General features: G+C 40.1%; 2 protein-coding genes across 2 annotated transcripts in view; both read left to right on the forward strand.

The window, feature by feature from the left end:
• The first annotated feature begins 406 nt into the window (after nucleotides 1-406).
• cul4a (cullin 4A) lies at nucleotides 407-8,923 on the forward strand. The gene is made up of 20 exons (XM_008404396.2): nucleotides 407-997; nucleotides 2,434-2,549; nucleotides 2,756-2,859; nucleotides 3,162-3,231; nucleotides 3,312-3,385; nucleotides 3,458-3,620; nucleotides 3,707-3,796; nucleotides 3,880-3,962; nucleotides 4,649-4,716; nucleotides 4,979-5,097; nucleotides 5,191-5,383; nucleotides 5,508-5,612; nucleotides 5,716-5,826; nucleotides 6,736-6,821; nucleotides 6,905-7,012; nucleotides 7,102-7,215; nucleotides 7,298-7,403; nucleotides 7,494-7,666; nucleotides 7,826-7,978; nucleotides 8,069-8,923. The coding sequence occupies exons 1-20, from the start codon at nucleotides 868-870 to the stop codon at nucleotides 8,162-8,164; spliced, it is 2,262 nt and encodes a 753-aa protein (XP_008402618.1). The 5' UTR covers nucleotides 407-867; the 3' UTR covers nucleotides 8,165-8,923.
• A 983-nt stretch (nucleotides 8,924-9,906) lies between these two features.
• lamp1a (lysosomal associated membrane protein 1a) overlaps nucleotides 9,907-14,058 on the forward strand; it is a 6,255-nt gene continuing 2,103 nt past the window's right edge. Inside the window, exons 1-4 of the mRNA XM_008404395.2 lie at nucleotides 9,907-10,349; nucleotides 13,129-13,235; nucleotides 13,344-13,563; nucleotides 13,859-14,020. Of these exons, the coding sequence (XP_008402617.1) occupies nucleotides 10,277-10,349; nucleotides 13,129-13,235; nucleotides 13,344-13,563; nucleotides 13,859-14,020 (562 nt within the window). The 5' untranslated portion in view covers nucleotides 9,907-10,276. The remainder of the gene's footprint in view (nucleotides 10,350-13,128; nucleotides 13,236-13,343; nucleotides 13,564-13,858; nucleotides 14,021-14,058) is intronic.

Raw genomic sequence — 14,058 nt, forward strand, 5'->3', positions numbered from 1 at the left:
TTATAAAGCTCTACTTGCAGTATCAATGAAGCAAGTAGTTCTAAGTACGTCATATTTATACTTCCTTACCACTGTAAATATAAAGCATATAGTTTATAAGTACGTTTAAAGTTATAATAAACACAATAAAAAAAATACATATATCACAATCTCAGTTGGGGAGTGTGTTTTAGTCTCATGTAACAATAATAAGAACTGAAGTGATTGTTATTTCACTTTAGTTCTTGAGAGACTGAAAATGTTGAGTTAACACATATATGTAAGTAGAATGAAAAGTTTAGAATCTACAAGAATCTACTGTCAAAGTACAGACAAGCCTTATTAAAGGTGAAAATCCGAGCCACACTTGAACGCACCTGTCCAAGGGAGCCCGTCTGAGAAAAGCCATTTTGTTATGCTAGCTAGCTAAATGGTAAAGACAGCTACCAACAACATGAGTCGAACATGTCAACGCTATAACTAAGTCGCGTTGGAGCTCCTCTTTTCTTTTGCCCAACACATTAACTGAGCTGGTTAAAATCCGTATGTAGTCCGCACTGACATGGACTAGCCTACAAAGCTAAAAAGAAAAGTGGCGAATGGGACGAAAAGTGTGCTGCAGTTTTAGATAACACTCCGTTAGCTAGCTATGTGTTTACTTAGCTGTCTCTAGTTTATTTTTTATGCTCACCTAGCGTTGTGTTTTTCAAGTTTTTGCAACATCATGTACTTTAAATAGACTTCCTGTGGTGCCATCCAGAGACAATCTAGTTCAACGAAGGGACTGCATTGCTGAAAGCGAACAAAACAGGCAACAGGACAATCCAGCAGTAACTTAGCAAAAACACTTTGAAGCACACAGCGGTAAGCCAAAGCGCTAATCTGATAATGGCAGAGGACACCCGACAGGACAAGAGGGCCAGCTTCTCGGCTCTGACCGAGCACGGCACCAACGGGATGGCCAGGACTTCAGGCAAAACAGGCGCCTCAAAGAAATTAGTGATCAAAAACTTCAAAGGTACTGTCACTGTAGTGCTTTTTACCCCCACAGCATCAGCAACAGGGGAGGGTGCAGGTCTCGAGTCATGCTACAGAAGATTGTGTGTGACAGTTTTTTTTCTTTGTTGTTTTATTTAAAAATAATTTGCTCCTTAAAGCCTGCTATTTTAAAACCAACCAACTTGCTCACACTTTCGTTTGAAAGAGTGGAGATATGGAATGATTTTATTTTGTCTTGCATGCTTCATAATTTTAAGCAATTAGTTGTGTTATTTCCTCCTGAGATTCTCACTTTCCACGCAGAATTACCCGCATCTTGGTAAAGCAGCCTCACCAAAAAGTGTATTTGTCTATTTCTGGATCTCAGCTGAATGAAATCACAACTTTACAACTTATGGTGTTATAATATAGGCCACTTCTCTGGTTAAATGTTTGCTCCAATAAAGCAGTCATATAATTGTGACTTTAAACCCTTGATGTGGTGTGTACTACAATATTCAGTTTAAATTCAACATCAAGGTAACAAGGTTTTAAAACATTTGATATTTTCAGTCCTGTTGCAGCTACGGTTTAAAGTCCTTTCATTGAGAAGACTGAGAACGTGCCAGAGTAATCAGAGATTTTTTTCTGGCTGCTTTAGGAATAGAGTAGTCCAGTACTGCCCCTCCCCCACTTGTTTCTGCACACTACCTTTCAGCTTTTTCAGCTTTCTAAAAGAAGGAAAAGCCTTCTTTACGGCTTTACATAATTTATTCACAGTTATATATATATATATATATATATATATATTTTTTTTTATATATATATAAGTTTTATTCTGGGTTATTTGGGAATCTCAGACCTGCTCATGTTTTGTTTTGTTTTTTTGTTTCAGCAGCAGAATATATCCATGTGTTTAAAAAATTGAATTTCTCATTAAACTTTAAATCTATAAATATGCATTTTACAAATGTAAGAGGAAAAATATGCAGATTTTGCAAAAAGTAGAAAAAAATATAAGAATTGTTAAAATATCAAAAACAAAAAGTTCTCAAAAGAAAAAAAAACCCAATTTGAACCAAAAACACTTTTTGGAATTTCCACCATGTTTTATTTGTTTGTAGAAAATACTCTAACAGCAATTTGTCAGCAGTTCAAAAAAAAAAAAAGTCCAAGCTTGTAGGAAAATATTGTTCTTTTGAAATCAAAAAGCAATAAAAATTGACGTGGGTCTTTAATAAATACACAATAAAAGTTGGAGATTTCTGTGGAAGCATTAAGACATAAAAGCTTAATAAAACTAAAACGTCAAAGTGGATGTCTTTAAAAAATGCAGTTAAATGTTTGGGGGCATTAAATGGACGAATAGTTGTCATCTCACCTTTGACTGGTAGAGAAAAGGGTTTTTTTCCCCCCCTGTTTTTGTTAATCATATCAGCGATTTGTTTGATCTCGTCTATTGTTATGTTTCAACAGATAGGCCAAAACTAGCAGAGAACTACACAGAAGACACGTGGCTGAAGCTTCGAGATGCAGTGGGTGCCATCCAGAACAGCACCTCCATCAAGTACAACCTGGAAGAGCTCTATCAGGTCAGTGTAGTTAAACATCAAGCTCAGATCTGAAAAATTTGTCTCAGGTTCTGTTTTTAGAAATCAGTTTTGCATAAATATTCAAGTTGCTTAAATACGTCTCCTTTGGAGAAGGCTGAAGTCGTGGCTGAAGACTTCACTTTCTCACGTGTTTCTCGTCTTTTTCCTGCGACTCTTGCCAAACGTTTTGCTGGAACGCCTACAAGGCCGTGGAGAACCTGTGTTCGTACAAAGTCTCCCCCACGCTGTACAAGCAGCTGCGGCAGGTTTGCGAGGACCACGTGCGGGCACAGATCCATCAGTTCAGAGAATATCCTTTTTAATTGTCCACAACCTTGTCAGCCAAACCAGGAGAAACCTTTACGAAGCCCGACAGCCGGTGAGACGCTTTGGTGATTGGATCATCAGTTGGAATATTTGGCTGGCTGACTGTACTGATAAATTTGTAGCTTTAACAGTCAAAACTTTCTAATTTTGTTGAGTTTAGTTGCTGTTTTCGAAATAATTTTGGAGTTGAGAGCTAAAAGCTTTATGAGTGATATTTTCCCCAGTGAAATTAGAAGTTGTTGTGACTATGCTTGTTTGTGGTTTTACCTTTAACCTGGAGCTCACAGAGTCGATGGACAACCTGTCCTTCCTGAAGCGAATGAATCGCTGCTGGCAGGACCACTGCAGGCAAACTGTAAGAGATGACCTTCAATCCTAAAGCTTTCAAAGGTGTTCGCTTAGTAGGTGACGAGATAACGATTCCCCTCTTTCCAGATAATGATCCGAAGCATCTTTCTCTTCCTGGATCGAACATATGTGCTTCAGAACTCTCTGCTGCCCTCCATCTGGTGAGGTTCCGTCGGCTCGGTTGTGTTTCCAGCGATGCGTTCAGGAAGCTGATGCTGGTTTGTACGCCGCAGGGACACCGGGCTGGAGCTGTTCCGCACACACATCGTGAGCGACAGTGCGGTCCAGAAACGAACGGTGGAAGGCATTTTGGAGCAGATAGAACTGGAGCGAAACGGAGAGACCATCGATCGCAGTCTGCTGCGGAGCTTGCTAGGCATGCTGTCAGACCTGCAGGTATCCGACGGTAACGGGGTAGCAGGCTGCAGGGGTCGTTTTTTTTGCTACAAATAAAGACTGCGTTTTACTTCTTTTGCTCAAAGGTTTACAAAGACTCCTTTGAGGAGAGATTTTTGACTGAAACAAATCGTCTCTATGCAGCTGAAGGACAGCGGCTGATGCAGGAGAGAGATGTGAGAGACACTCCTAATAGATCCTGGGGTTATGAGGTCAAGTTCATCATCGGTGTCTTAATCTATGCTGTCTTTGTGTTTAGGTGCCTGAATACCTGCACCACGTAGCTCGCCGTTTAGAAGAGGAGAATGATCGAATTGTGAGCTACCTCGACCAGAGCACTCAGTAAGATTCAGAATGTTGTTGTTGTTGTTGTTGAGTCATCTATCTCTGTTCGCCCTGGGGAGACACTCAGGCTGAAAACAAACGATAGAATTTCCAAAGTTTGTTTCAGTTTATTTAAGATTTCCTTTCTTAAATGGGTTGAACCCATGAACAAAATAATACAGTCATGTAAACCTGATTAGTGTAGCTGGGAAAACATTTCTTCTATTACAGATAGAGTTGTAGATTGAGTGAGTTCTGGTACAGCTAAGAAATGATCTACTTCCAACCAAGAGGTAAAAAAAATACAGTATATGTCTACAAGTTCCCTCGCTTCTGGTTGTTAACAGGTTTAAACTTCAGACGGATTTATCGCTGCGATAAGGTCCAAAGGCCTCCCGTATTAACAGAAGTTAATTTTTGAGTGAAAAGATGAGAAGTAAAACATAGCATTACAAAACAAAAGGGAGCAAGAATTGATGTTGAATTGGTAAAACTTAATTAAAACATATATTAAATCCCTATAAGCTTATTTTGGTAAATATTTTGAACTTGTATAAAACTGTGTGTGTGATCTTTAAACTGGAAGATCTTCTAAACCGAATAACTGGAGTATTTTACATTTACATATTGTATTTTCTTATTCAAATTCTTAGGTTTTGTCAAATTTTTAAATTTTGTATTTTTTGCGTTTCATCATTTGACAGGAAGCCCCTCATCTGCTGTGTCGAGAAACAACTTTTAGGAGAGCATATGAACGCAGTTCTACAAAAGGGTGCGTCTGTTTAATTTATTTAAATTTCTCATAATGGATATAATCACTTTCTTTTGAGCTGTGGCGTAGTCCCATATAATGTTACTGTTTTTTTCCTCCTTTTTAGTGAAAAAATTAAGTTTGTCCAAAGTACAATGCTCATGTAAAATATCAATGTAATACATTTAGTGATTTTTGAGTCTCTGGAAGTGAACAGAGACTGTTTTAGTAGACGTAACAGTTTTAGCTGTGACTTTAAAATTAGTTGTTCGTTTTATGTTAGGTCTGAGCAATCTCCTTGATGAGAACCGTGTCACTGAGCTGGCCCTCCTCTACCAGCTCTTCAGCAAGGTAAAAGCAGGACTGCCCACGCTGCTGCAGTTTTGGAGGGACTATATTAAGGTAAATATGTTAAACACATACATGACATATTAGAGATGTATGTTTTAGTCCTGTCACTTCTCAGAAAAGCCTAAATAAACCTTCTGGTTGCAGTCATTCGGTGGGGAGATCGTTTGCACACCAGAGAAGGACAAGGACATGGTTCAGGACCTTTTGGACTTCAAGGACAAGATGGACAATGTTGTGCAGAGCTGCTTTGCGCGCAATGAGGCGTTCATCAACGCCATGAAGGAGGCCTTTGAAACCTTCATCAACAAGAGGCCTAACAAGCCTGCTGAACTCATTGGTAGGTCAAGCGAATAACAGTCGTTTACAATCATTTTTTAGCCCCATTAACTTTCGTTTAGTTTTGATGCTTTATTAGTTCCAGCCTACGATGACATGTTTTCTGGTTATTACTTCCCGTTCAGCTAAATACGTGGACTCCAAGTTAAGAGCTGGAAACAAGGAGGCGACAGAGGAGGAACTGGAGAGAATCCTGGACAAGATCATGATAATCTTCCGCTTCATTCACGGTCTGTTACACTCTACACGGATGAGGAACGAACCTTTTCATCGTGCTTCGCTGTGATTGTCAGACCTGTTCTAAAGTAACAAGGACTCCCTTCGTCCATGCAGGAAAAGACGTGTTTGAGGCTTTTTACAAGAAAGATTTGGCCAAGCGTCTGCTGGTTGGTAAGAGTGCCTCTGTTGATGCTGAAAAGTCCATGCTGTCCAAACTCAAACATGGTGAGTTTCTTGTTTTTTAACTTAGTAAACTATTATTGAATACTTTTCTGGATATATAGTGCAGTATAAAAATGTTCATAACTCCTGGACTTTTCACATTACAGCCACACAATTCAGCAGATTTTTTATTGTAATGCATAGCTGTGAATTGAGGGGGGGAGAAAAAGGAAAAAGTAAATCTATTTCTTTACAAATAGAAAGTCTGTTGACCTAAACTCACAGGCTGGGTAAGGAGAGCATAAAAACACAGAAGTAACTATGAAGTTCCTCAGAGCTACATTGTTGTAGTTTAAATCAAAAGATATTCATATCTTACTTTGGAACATCCAGAGTCATGAATTTGTGGAATGACTTACAAACTGATGTTCAAAGATGTTCTCTAAATATTCTGATTGAAGTATTTTTTCCAATGAAGGGTAAGAATATTAGTGTCTACATTTGCAAAACCAGTTAAAAGCATACCCAAAACGATTTGCAGCTGTTAAGATAATCAAATATACTGCAATCTGCTGGGTTTCCTTAGATAGAAACTTTTTAAACTATTTGAATAATTAACTGAGCTTACCTTCTTTAATAACTTGAATCAATTGATTCAAGTTATCAAACTTGTTGAAATGTTTGTTTTTTTTAAATAACTCGAGACGACATTTGTTGTGAATTTAATTGAAATACAAACACTCTTCAGTTTGCAAAAAGTATAATATAAAAGTCATTCAAGTTGTGGAAAAAAAAATACAATGCGTATGAATATTTTTGTAAGGTACTGTGCATTGAACTTAATAGAAGAGTTAGGTTTTAATTATCAGATTTATTGAGCTAAAATTATACATTGAGTCACTAAATCCCAAAGTAGTCTGTGTGTTTGTAGAGCATGGGAACATGTCAGCTGTGATGTTTGTGCGTTTGCAGAATGTGGCGCAGCCTTCACCAGTAAGCTTGAGGGGATGTTTAAGGACATGGAGCTGTCTAAAGACATCATGATCCAGTTCAAACAGGTACCAGAGACATCCCAGCACATGGACTTAAACGCACTGCAGTGCTAATGACATATTTATGTGTTTTAACTTTCGCAATTTAGTACATGCAGAACCAGAGTGAGCCAAGCAACATAGAACTCACTGTAAACATCCTCACCATGGGCTACTGGCCTTCATACACACCGATGGAGGTTCACCTCCCATCAGAGGTAAGAGTGGCTGTGCTGCAAGAATGACAAGAACACATGGCTTCAACGTAGCCGGCCAATCACATGCTGCCGCTGCAACTTCTTGGTAGATGGTGAAACTCCAGGAAGTGTTCAAGCTGTTCTACCTTGGGAAGCACAGTGGAAGGAAGCTGCAGTGGCAGCCCACACTGGGCCATGCTGTACTAAAGGCAGAGTTTAAAGAGGTGAGAGCTTGTTGCGTATCACCAGAGCTCTGAGATGGGCAATCACTTGACCTACTTTTACAGAAACCGATTTGTCCTGCAGGGCAAGAAGGAGCTGCAGGTTTCCCTGTTCCAAACTCTGGTGCTGCTCATGTTCAACGAAGGGGAGGAATTCAGCATGGAGGAGATCCGTGCTGCTACCGGAATAGGTTACGCACGTTTTAAAATATGCAGCGACCACAGAGATGTGAGAGAGCAGTCTGTGGCTTTAACTGTTGTTTGTTTGTTGTGTTGCGCAGAGGAGGGAGAGCTCAGGCGAACACTGCAGTCCCTGGCCTGTGGGAAAGCGCGCGTCCTCAACAAGAACCCTCGGGGGAAAGACGTGGAAGACGGAGATCGCTTCAATTTTAACAATGACTTTAAACACAAACTGTTCCGCATCAAGATCAACCAAATTCAAATGAAGGAAACGGTACATTTCTCTTTTCTGTACTTGTAAATTCAATACTTCCTCTCTTTTTTTTAATATGCATTTTATTTGCTGTTAACTTACCACAAGCTTTCAACTAATATATCCCAGAGAAGTCTGTTATTTATTTATTTATTTTTTAACTTGTCATATTTCCTACAGGTCGAGGAGCAGGTGAGCACCACAGAGCGCGTCTTTCAGGACAGGCAGTATCAGATCGATGCAGCTGTTGTGCGCATTATGAAGATGAGGAAAACTCTGAGTCATAACCTGCTGGTGTCAGAGCTCTACAACCAGCTCAAGTTTCCTGTCAAGGTGACCTATAAAACCACTTGTCTTCAGTTTCATTCTTTCCTACACCCAAATCTCATTGCTTTTTGCTTCTTTTTGCTGACCTCTGCGCAGCCGGGAGACCTGAAGAAGCGGATCGAGTCGCTCATAGACAGAGACTACATGGAGCGTGACAAGGAGATTCCCAACCAGTATCACTATGTCGCCTGAGGGAACGCCGCTGTAGCTGCAGTGCTGTTTCCCACAGCGAACGCACAGCTGGCCCAACTGCACAGGATTTACAGCCCCTCAGCCACCCGACTCTCCTCTGGTGCCCATCTTGTCCTTCACATTCACAATCCTGGACGCAGAGCTCCAGAGAGACAAGAGACTTGGCTGCGCTGTTCCCCATTCTGCAATATCCTTCATGGGACTCTGAGACTGGGCTGCATACATGGACTGGGCTGTTCATGGTTGGTTATGACTAACAAATCTGCTAGTGCGAAATTCAACTCAAAATAACTAGCACTTTCTTTGTTTTGTTTTTGTTTTTTTGTTTGTTTGTTTTTTGAGAGATTGGGTTTTCCTTCTTACATCACGTTATAAATCACTCTTTGTATTTTGCAGCTTGTTTGTCACAAGTTTTTTGATTTTTATTTCTTCTTCTTTTCTTGAGGTGTTCTCCCTTTAATTGGTTGTGCTAACTACTGAGTGTCAACCCGACTGGCTTGGATGCTTGACTGGTTAGAGAAGCAGCTGCCTGTGTGAAACCGAGTCTTGAGCAAAACGTTGGCCGACGTGGTTGGTGCTCATTGTGTTTTACACAAAAGCTAAATGAGATGCAGGCCAGCCATTTGTGTATTTTTCTTTTCAGTTTCTTTTATGTTTGACCAAAATGTCTAATGTCACGTGCTGATGCTGATGTTTTTGTAGATCGGACTGTGAGTGCAAAAAGTGAATTTGAATAAATGAGTATTTAATGATTGAGTTGAATAATGTCTCGTGTCTGATGGGAGTATTTTCTTATATTAGTCTAACATGACTGTGGTACTTTCTTTCACTGCTGGAACTAATGGTTTAAAACTTCCTCTTTGGGTAAAATTTCTGTGGTTAATACAGTCAAGAACTGAAAATCTGCCTGATTCATGAAGTATTGCACATCATAACTGTGGTGCAAATTGTCTAGGTTCACTCTCTTCCCCCAACATCTTTAGGTAGGTTTTGATACATCCGAGTTTGAGCGACAACCGAATTTTCAAAGTCAGAAAAAAACATTTTATTACCCAAGTTAGTTTTACCAATTGAACTTCTGAATTTCACTTCACAAGCTCATTGAAGTGAAATTGAAAACTGTTTTTAAATCAGTTTTTATGGTTCCATTGAAGAGATCATGAAAGTCTGTTGCCTAAAATCATAGTGTAATCCATGGGAATCTGTGTAAAGTTAAAACAAACTCAACTATGCAGTAAGAATGTACCAGGCAGCTGCTAAGTGGTGGAGAGTAGCATTAAAGCAGCCTCTGTTCCCTTTGGGCTTTTGCAGAGCCTCGTGAATTGATGAGGGTGTCAGCTGACTGACCACAAGTCATGTACATTGCAGCTTGCAACGCGCAGGCCGTGCAGACCCCCTGCCACTTGCAGCACAAAACTAGGCATTAGACACTTCTATTACCTTTTTTATAACGCTATTCTGATTGTGTTGCGATAATAAACAGGAAGGAAGAAACATAAGGCAAGCCGACACCATCAACCCCTCCTTGTTACGCTCAAATTACGTAACCTTAATACTAAGAAGTATTATTCTTAGTAATTCTATTAATTTTTCTCAATAGGTGTCAGCTATTGTACTATATTCTAAGTCACAGTCTCTTCTGCTATTTGTGTTTTACTTCTCAACATCAACAGCGCACTATTATAATTTTTTTTAATGTTTTTTTTTGGAGCCCTGATAAGCTCAGCAGTAGAAGAAGAAGAAGAAGCGGGGGAGGGATGGGTGGTCTCACGTGACTGGGTCGCCCTGAACGCTGCCAGTTCTCATGACAGACGCAGTTTAATCACACTGCGCGACTAACATAAGCTCGATATCTAGCCACGATTTTTGATCCTTTTCCGTCTGCAGGAGCTGATTTACATGTACTTAACATCCCCGTGCTCTCCATCTTCGGCCAGCGGATAAACAAACAACCGGAGCAGCAGCATCACCACTTACCGTTGCTTCACTTTCAGCTAACGGTCCGCGAAGACAAGTGCAGGAGCAGCAGCTGACCCACCTGCGCCTGCAGCGGAGAAACATCCCCCCACGGAGGTAATTCTCCATCTTTTTGACGAAGGAGGAAACCTGTGCATGGGCTCAACATCTAAGATGAAAGTCCTGGACTGCTTAGCCCCGCTTTTCATCGCCTGTCTGGGGATTTTAGGTGAGTGTTTTGCTGTTAAAAGCTGTGCTAAATGCTACTACTGTTAGCCTGAACGACATCACAGTGGTGACGCTGTTCTGGAGTTGAGACCCCCAAATCTGAGGAAGCTGAACCCCTCCTTCTGCTACCAATGAAGGTTGCAAAATTTCCCTGGGGTCTTCCACCAACACGGACCCCACGTCCTGAAAACCTTTTAAATGACTGCTGGAGTCACGTTTAAAATGTCCGTCACTGATTAAAAGTATCAGGTGTGGAAAAACTGCCGCATCACATGCATGGCTGGGACTAAACTAAATAACAATATTACTACTTTAAGATTAATATCACAACATTAAACAACTGATACCACTGCTGATCAAATATATTATACAACTAAATCTCGCACTTCACGTTGTTTTTATTATCGTAATAAATGTACAGAGAAAAATTATCTGACCCATGCACAATTTCTTTTATCATGTGTATTTAGTCGTTCAGTAAATTAAACCTCCAACATGTGTAATTTCCGTAAATTACAGGAATTTGCAAATATGTAATTTGAAATGATGGATTTATATGTCCATTAGTCAATTTATTTTTAAAATGATGTGCCATCAGTTTAAAGTGTCTCAAGTGATAACCTCGTGTAGAGATGATGCGTTAAATTGACCATTTATTGAATCTCATAAAAGTTTAGATTTTTTTCCTAATAAATTAACAGTGATGCAGATATGATACAGATATACTTAACTGAATAAACTTTAGTGAAATAAATTGGAAATCCTTGTGGTAAATATTAGCTACTAAAGGAAACTTTGCCCTAAAAAAGGATCAGTGTCTTCGATTTCAGAGCCTTTCAAGATTTTCCCTGTCTTTGAAAATCCTGACTGTAGTTTCAGGAAGTCTCCATACTTTGTGTTGTTTTGTTTTGTATTTGATACCGATATAAAGTCCTTGTATTGTGAATGTTGTGGACCAACAGATAAGCCTCATTGTTGTTTCATCTGAGAGCTTCACATGACTGCCATAATGGCTTTGTGTTGCTCAGAGCTCTGGAGGGGCCCACAGACAGTGGTAGTTTAGAAACTGGTGAAGTCCTGTCACACACACAGGCACATAGTGCTGCTGATGCCGGGGAAAAAACAACAACAGACCATTACTAGCTTGAATAGTGCTGAATATTTTCATTTATGATCATTCTTTAAACATAAACTTAGCAGTTTTTCTTCTGAGTCTTGAATTCCTGCATCAGTATTTTCCGGTGTGCTCAAGCTGCAGTTTGGGATAGCTTTCTGTCTGACATTAAAACGGCCGCTTTTATACTTTGTACACACAGTAGCTTACCTCATGACAGGATTGCAGCGTTGTGTAAGCTGTCTGCTGCGTGTTTACGCTTTTGAACAGAGGTGACCTGAGGGACACTTTTTAAAAAAAGGCAGCGACTGGCAGAGGTAGAGAGACGCCTGAAACCGAGACTGCTCCCAACAATTGGATCATTTCAGCTGACAGAAATCAGGAGAAGCTGACTGTCTGATAAATAAAACTGCATAGCATAATGACTCAGGCAGAATATGAAAACAGAAAACAGTGCAATAAAACTGGAATAAGTATTCTTATTCAAGTTTTTTAATAATTTCATTTTTAATTTAACTTTTTTATAGATTCTTGGGGAGACTATAATAAAGTCTGTGTTGTAAAAGATGTGTAAATATGCAAGTCTGCTAACTGCTGGTGATTCAGGTTCAGGATGTTCACTGTTAATGTTTGAAACCAGGCCTGCGCACACCCACAGCCAGGGAACAGTAATTTTGCAGGTTTCACATTATGAATAACGTATTAACAGCTTTCTGTGTAAGTGTGTCAGTTTCTGCATTGCTACTTTGTATAAGTCTGCATAAATAGCTCTGGAAAAAAATCTCGGAGCAGCAGAACGATTTGTTTCACAATCTTAAACAGAAAAGAAGCAAAAAGGTTTAGAGATTACGTGTGTTCCTTTGTCCCCAAGCTTCCCGTTTCTTACGACCTCTAGTGGCAGTCTGTGTGAACTGTCATTCTTGCTTTTATAGATAGATGTCAGCAGTGAGTCGCATTGGACGCTGCCAATTTGTAACGTTTTTCTGTAGTGTAAAAAAAATAAATAAATATAACATGTTTATATAATGTTCGGAAATATTTGCAGTGAAGTGCATAAACTATGAAGAAACTGTGAAAAATATTGTTGAACCAGTAACTAAGAATAAATGACTTGTAAAATATTGGGAATATTTGCAATAAACTATTTTAAGCTCTAATAACAAAGACCCACTTTTGTAAAAAAAAATAAATAAATAAAAAAATCTATCCATCCATCCATCCATTTTCTTCCGCTTATCCGGGGTCGGGTCGCGGGGGCAGCAGCTTCAGAAGGGAGGCCCAGACTTCCCTCTTCCCAGCCACTTCTTCCAGCTCCTCCGGGGGAATCCCAAGGCGCTCCCAGGCCAGCCGAGAGACGTAATCCCTCCAGCGTGTCCTGGGTCTTCCCCGAGGCCTCCTCCCAAATATATCATTAAGATACAGCTAGTTATTGCTTAATAATAGTTTTTTAAATTTGTGAAAAATGTGAGTTTGTATTTCCTAGCAGTAGTGGTAGTTCTTTACATTCTTACTCAGAACTCAGGTTTATATAAATTAGTAACATACTTATATGAAGAACAATTTAAGTATACATGTCAGTCTTTTAATTGGATTTTATACAATTTTTATAAAATATCTCCATGTTATGTAGCTGTTTTCAGTTCCTTTGTCGTGTCCTCATTTGCAGGTTGCACTCAGGCAGTCACTCTTGAGGTGAAGGAAGGGAACTCTACCTGCATCAAAGCCGAGCTGTCTGCATTACTCTTCATCACGTACACCACCTTCAACAGCACGGCAAGTGCTCAATGCTCTGCTTGCGTAGAATCAGAAAAGCGTCTCCTTTTCTCGGCGTTACATCCTTTACTGCGTCACCTTATGAACTTGCTTGTTTTCTCTCCTCAGAGTAATGTTTCCACCTCTCTGCCTGACTCCACCTCGGTCGACGCAGCAAGCAGCTCGTGTGGAGCAGCGGGCCGCCCGCCATGGCTGGTGGCGGTGTTTGGATCGGGTCATGCGCTCGGCCTCAGCTTCGCGAAAAACGGGAGTTTTTACAGCATCACTAACCTGACGGTCCAGTACAACCTGAGCGACACTTCGCTGTTCCCTCAGTCTAACGGCTCTGGTGAGAATGTGCATTAAAGTGGTCCCGCCTCAAGTTTATTACCAGTTTTAAAGCTGCAATATTTAACTTTTATAAAACTTTTTTTTTTGAGACAAATTGTGAAAAAACTCAGACCTCACCCTGACAAAAGCATTCACAAATGTTCTTAATATAGCAGCAATTACACAAAGGTAGGGATCATTAGAATATAATAACAGTTTGATGGTTTAATTTTTTGGGGGGGATGTTCTGAATGCGTTTTTGTTACATTTTATGTTTATAACTAATTCACTGCCTGCGTGCTTGTGTCCTACAGGCGTAGTGACTGTAGTGAGTTCTTCGGTCGGGATCTGGGCTCCGATCAACACCACCTACCGGTGTGCGAGCCCCACCACCATCAGAGCGGGAGGAGCTGCCATCACCTTCTCTGCTATGAGGCTGGAGGCGTACATGCCAGGAAATGACCTCAGCCCAACAGGTACATTTCTTCTTTTAAACAATCTTTATATATATATA

Source organism: Poecilia reticulata, linkage group LG3 (genome assembly GCF_000633615.1).
Source record: "Poecilia reticulata strain Guanapo linkage group LG3, Guppy_female_1.0+MT, whole genome shotgun sequence".
Taxonomy (NCBI): domain Eukaryota; kingdom Metazoa; phylum Chordata; class Actinopteri; order Cyprinodontiformes; family Poeciliidae; genus Poecilia; species Poecilia reticulata.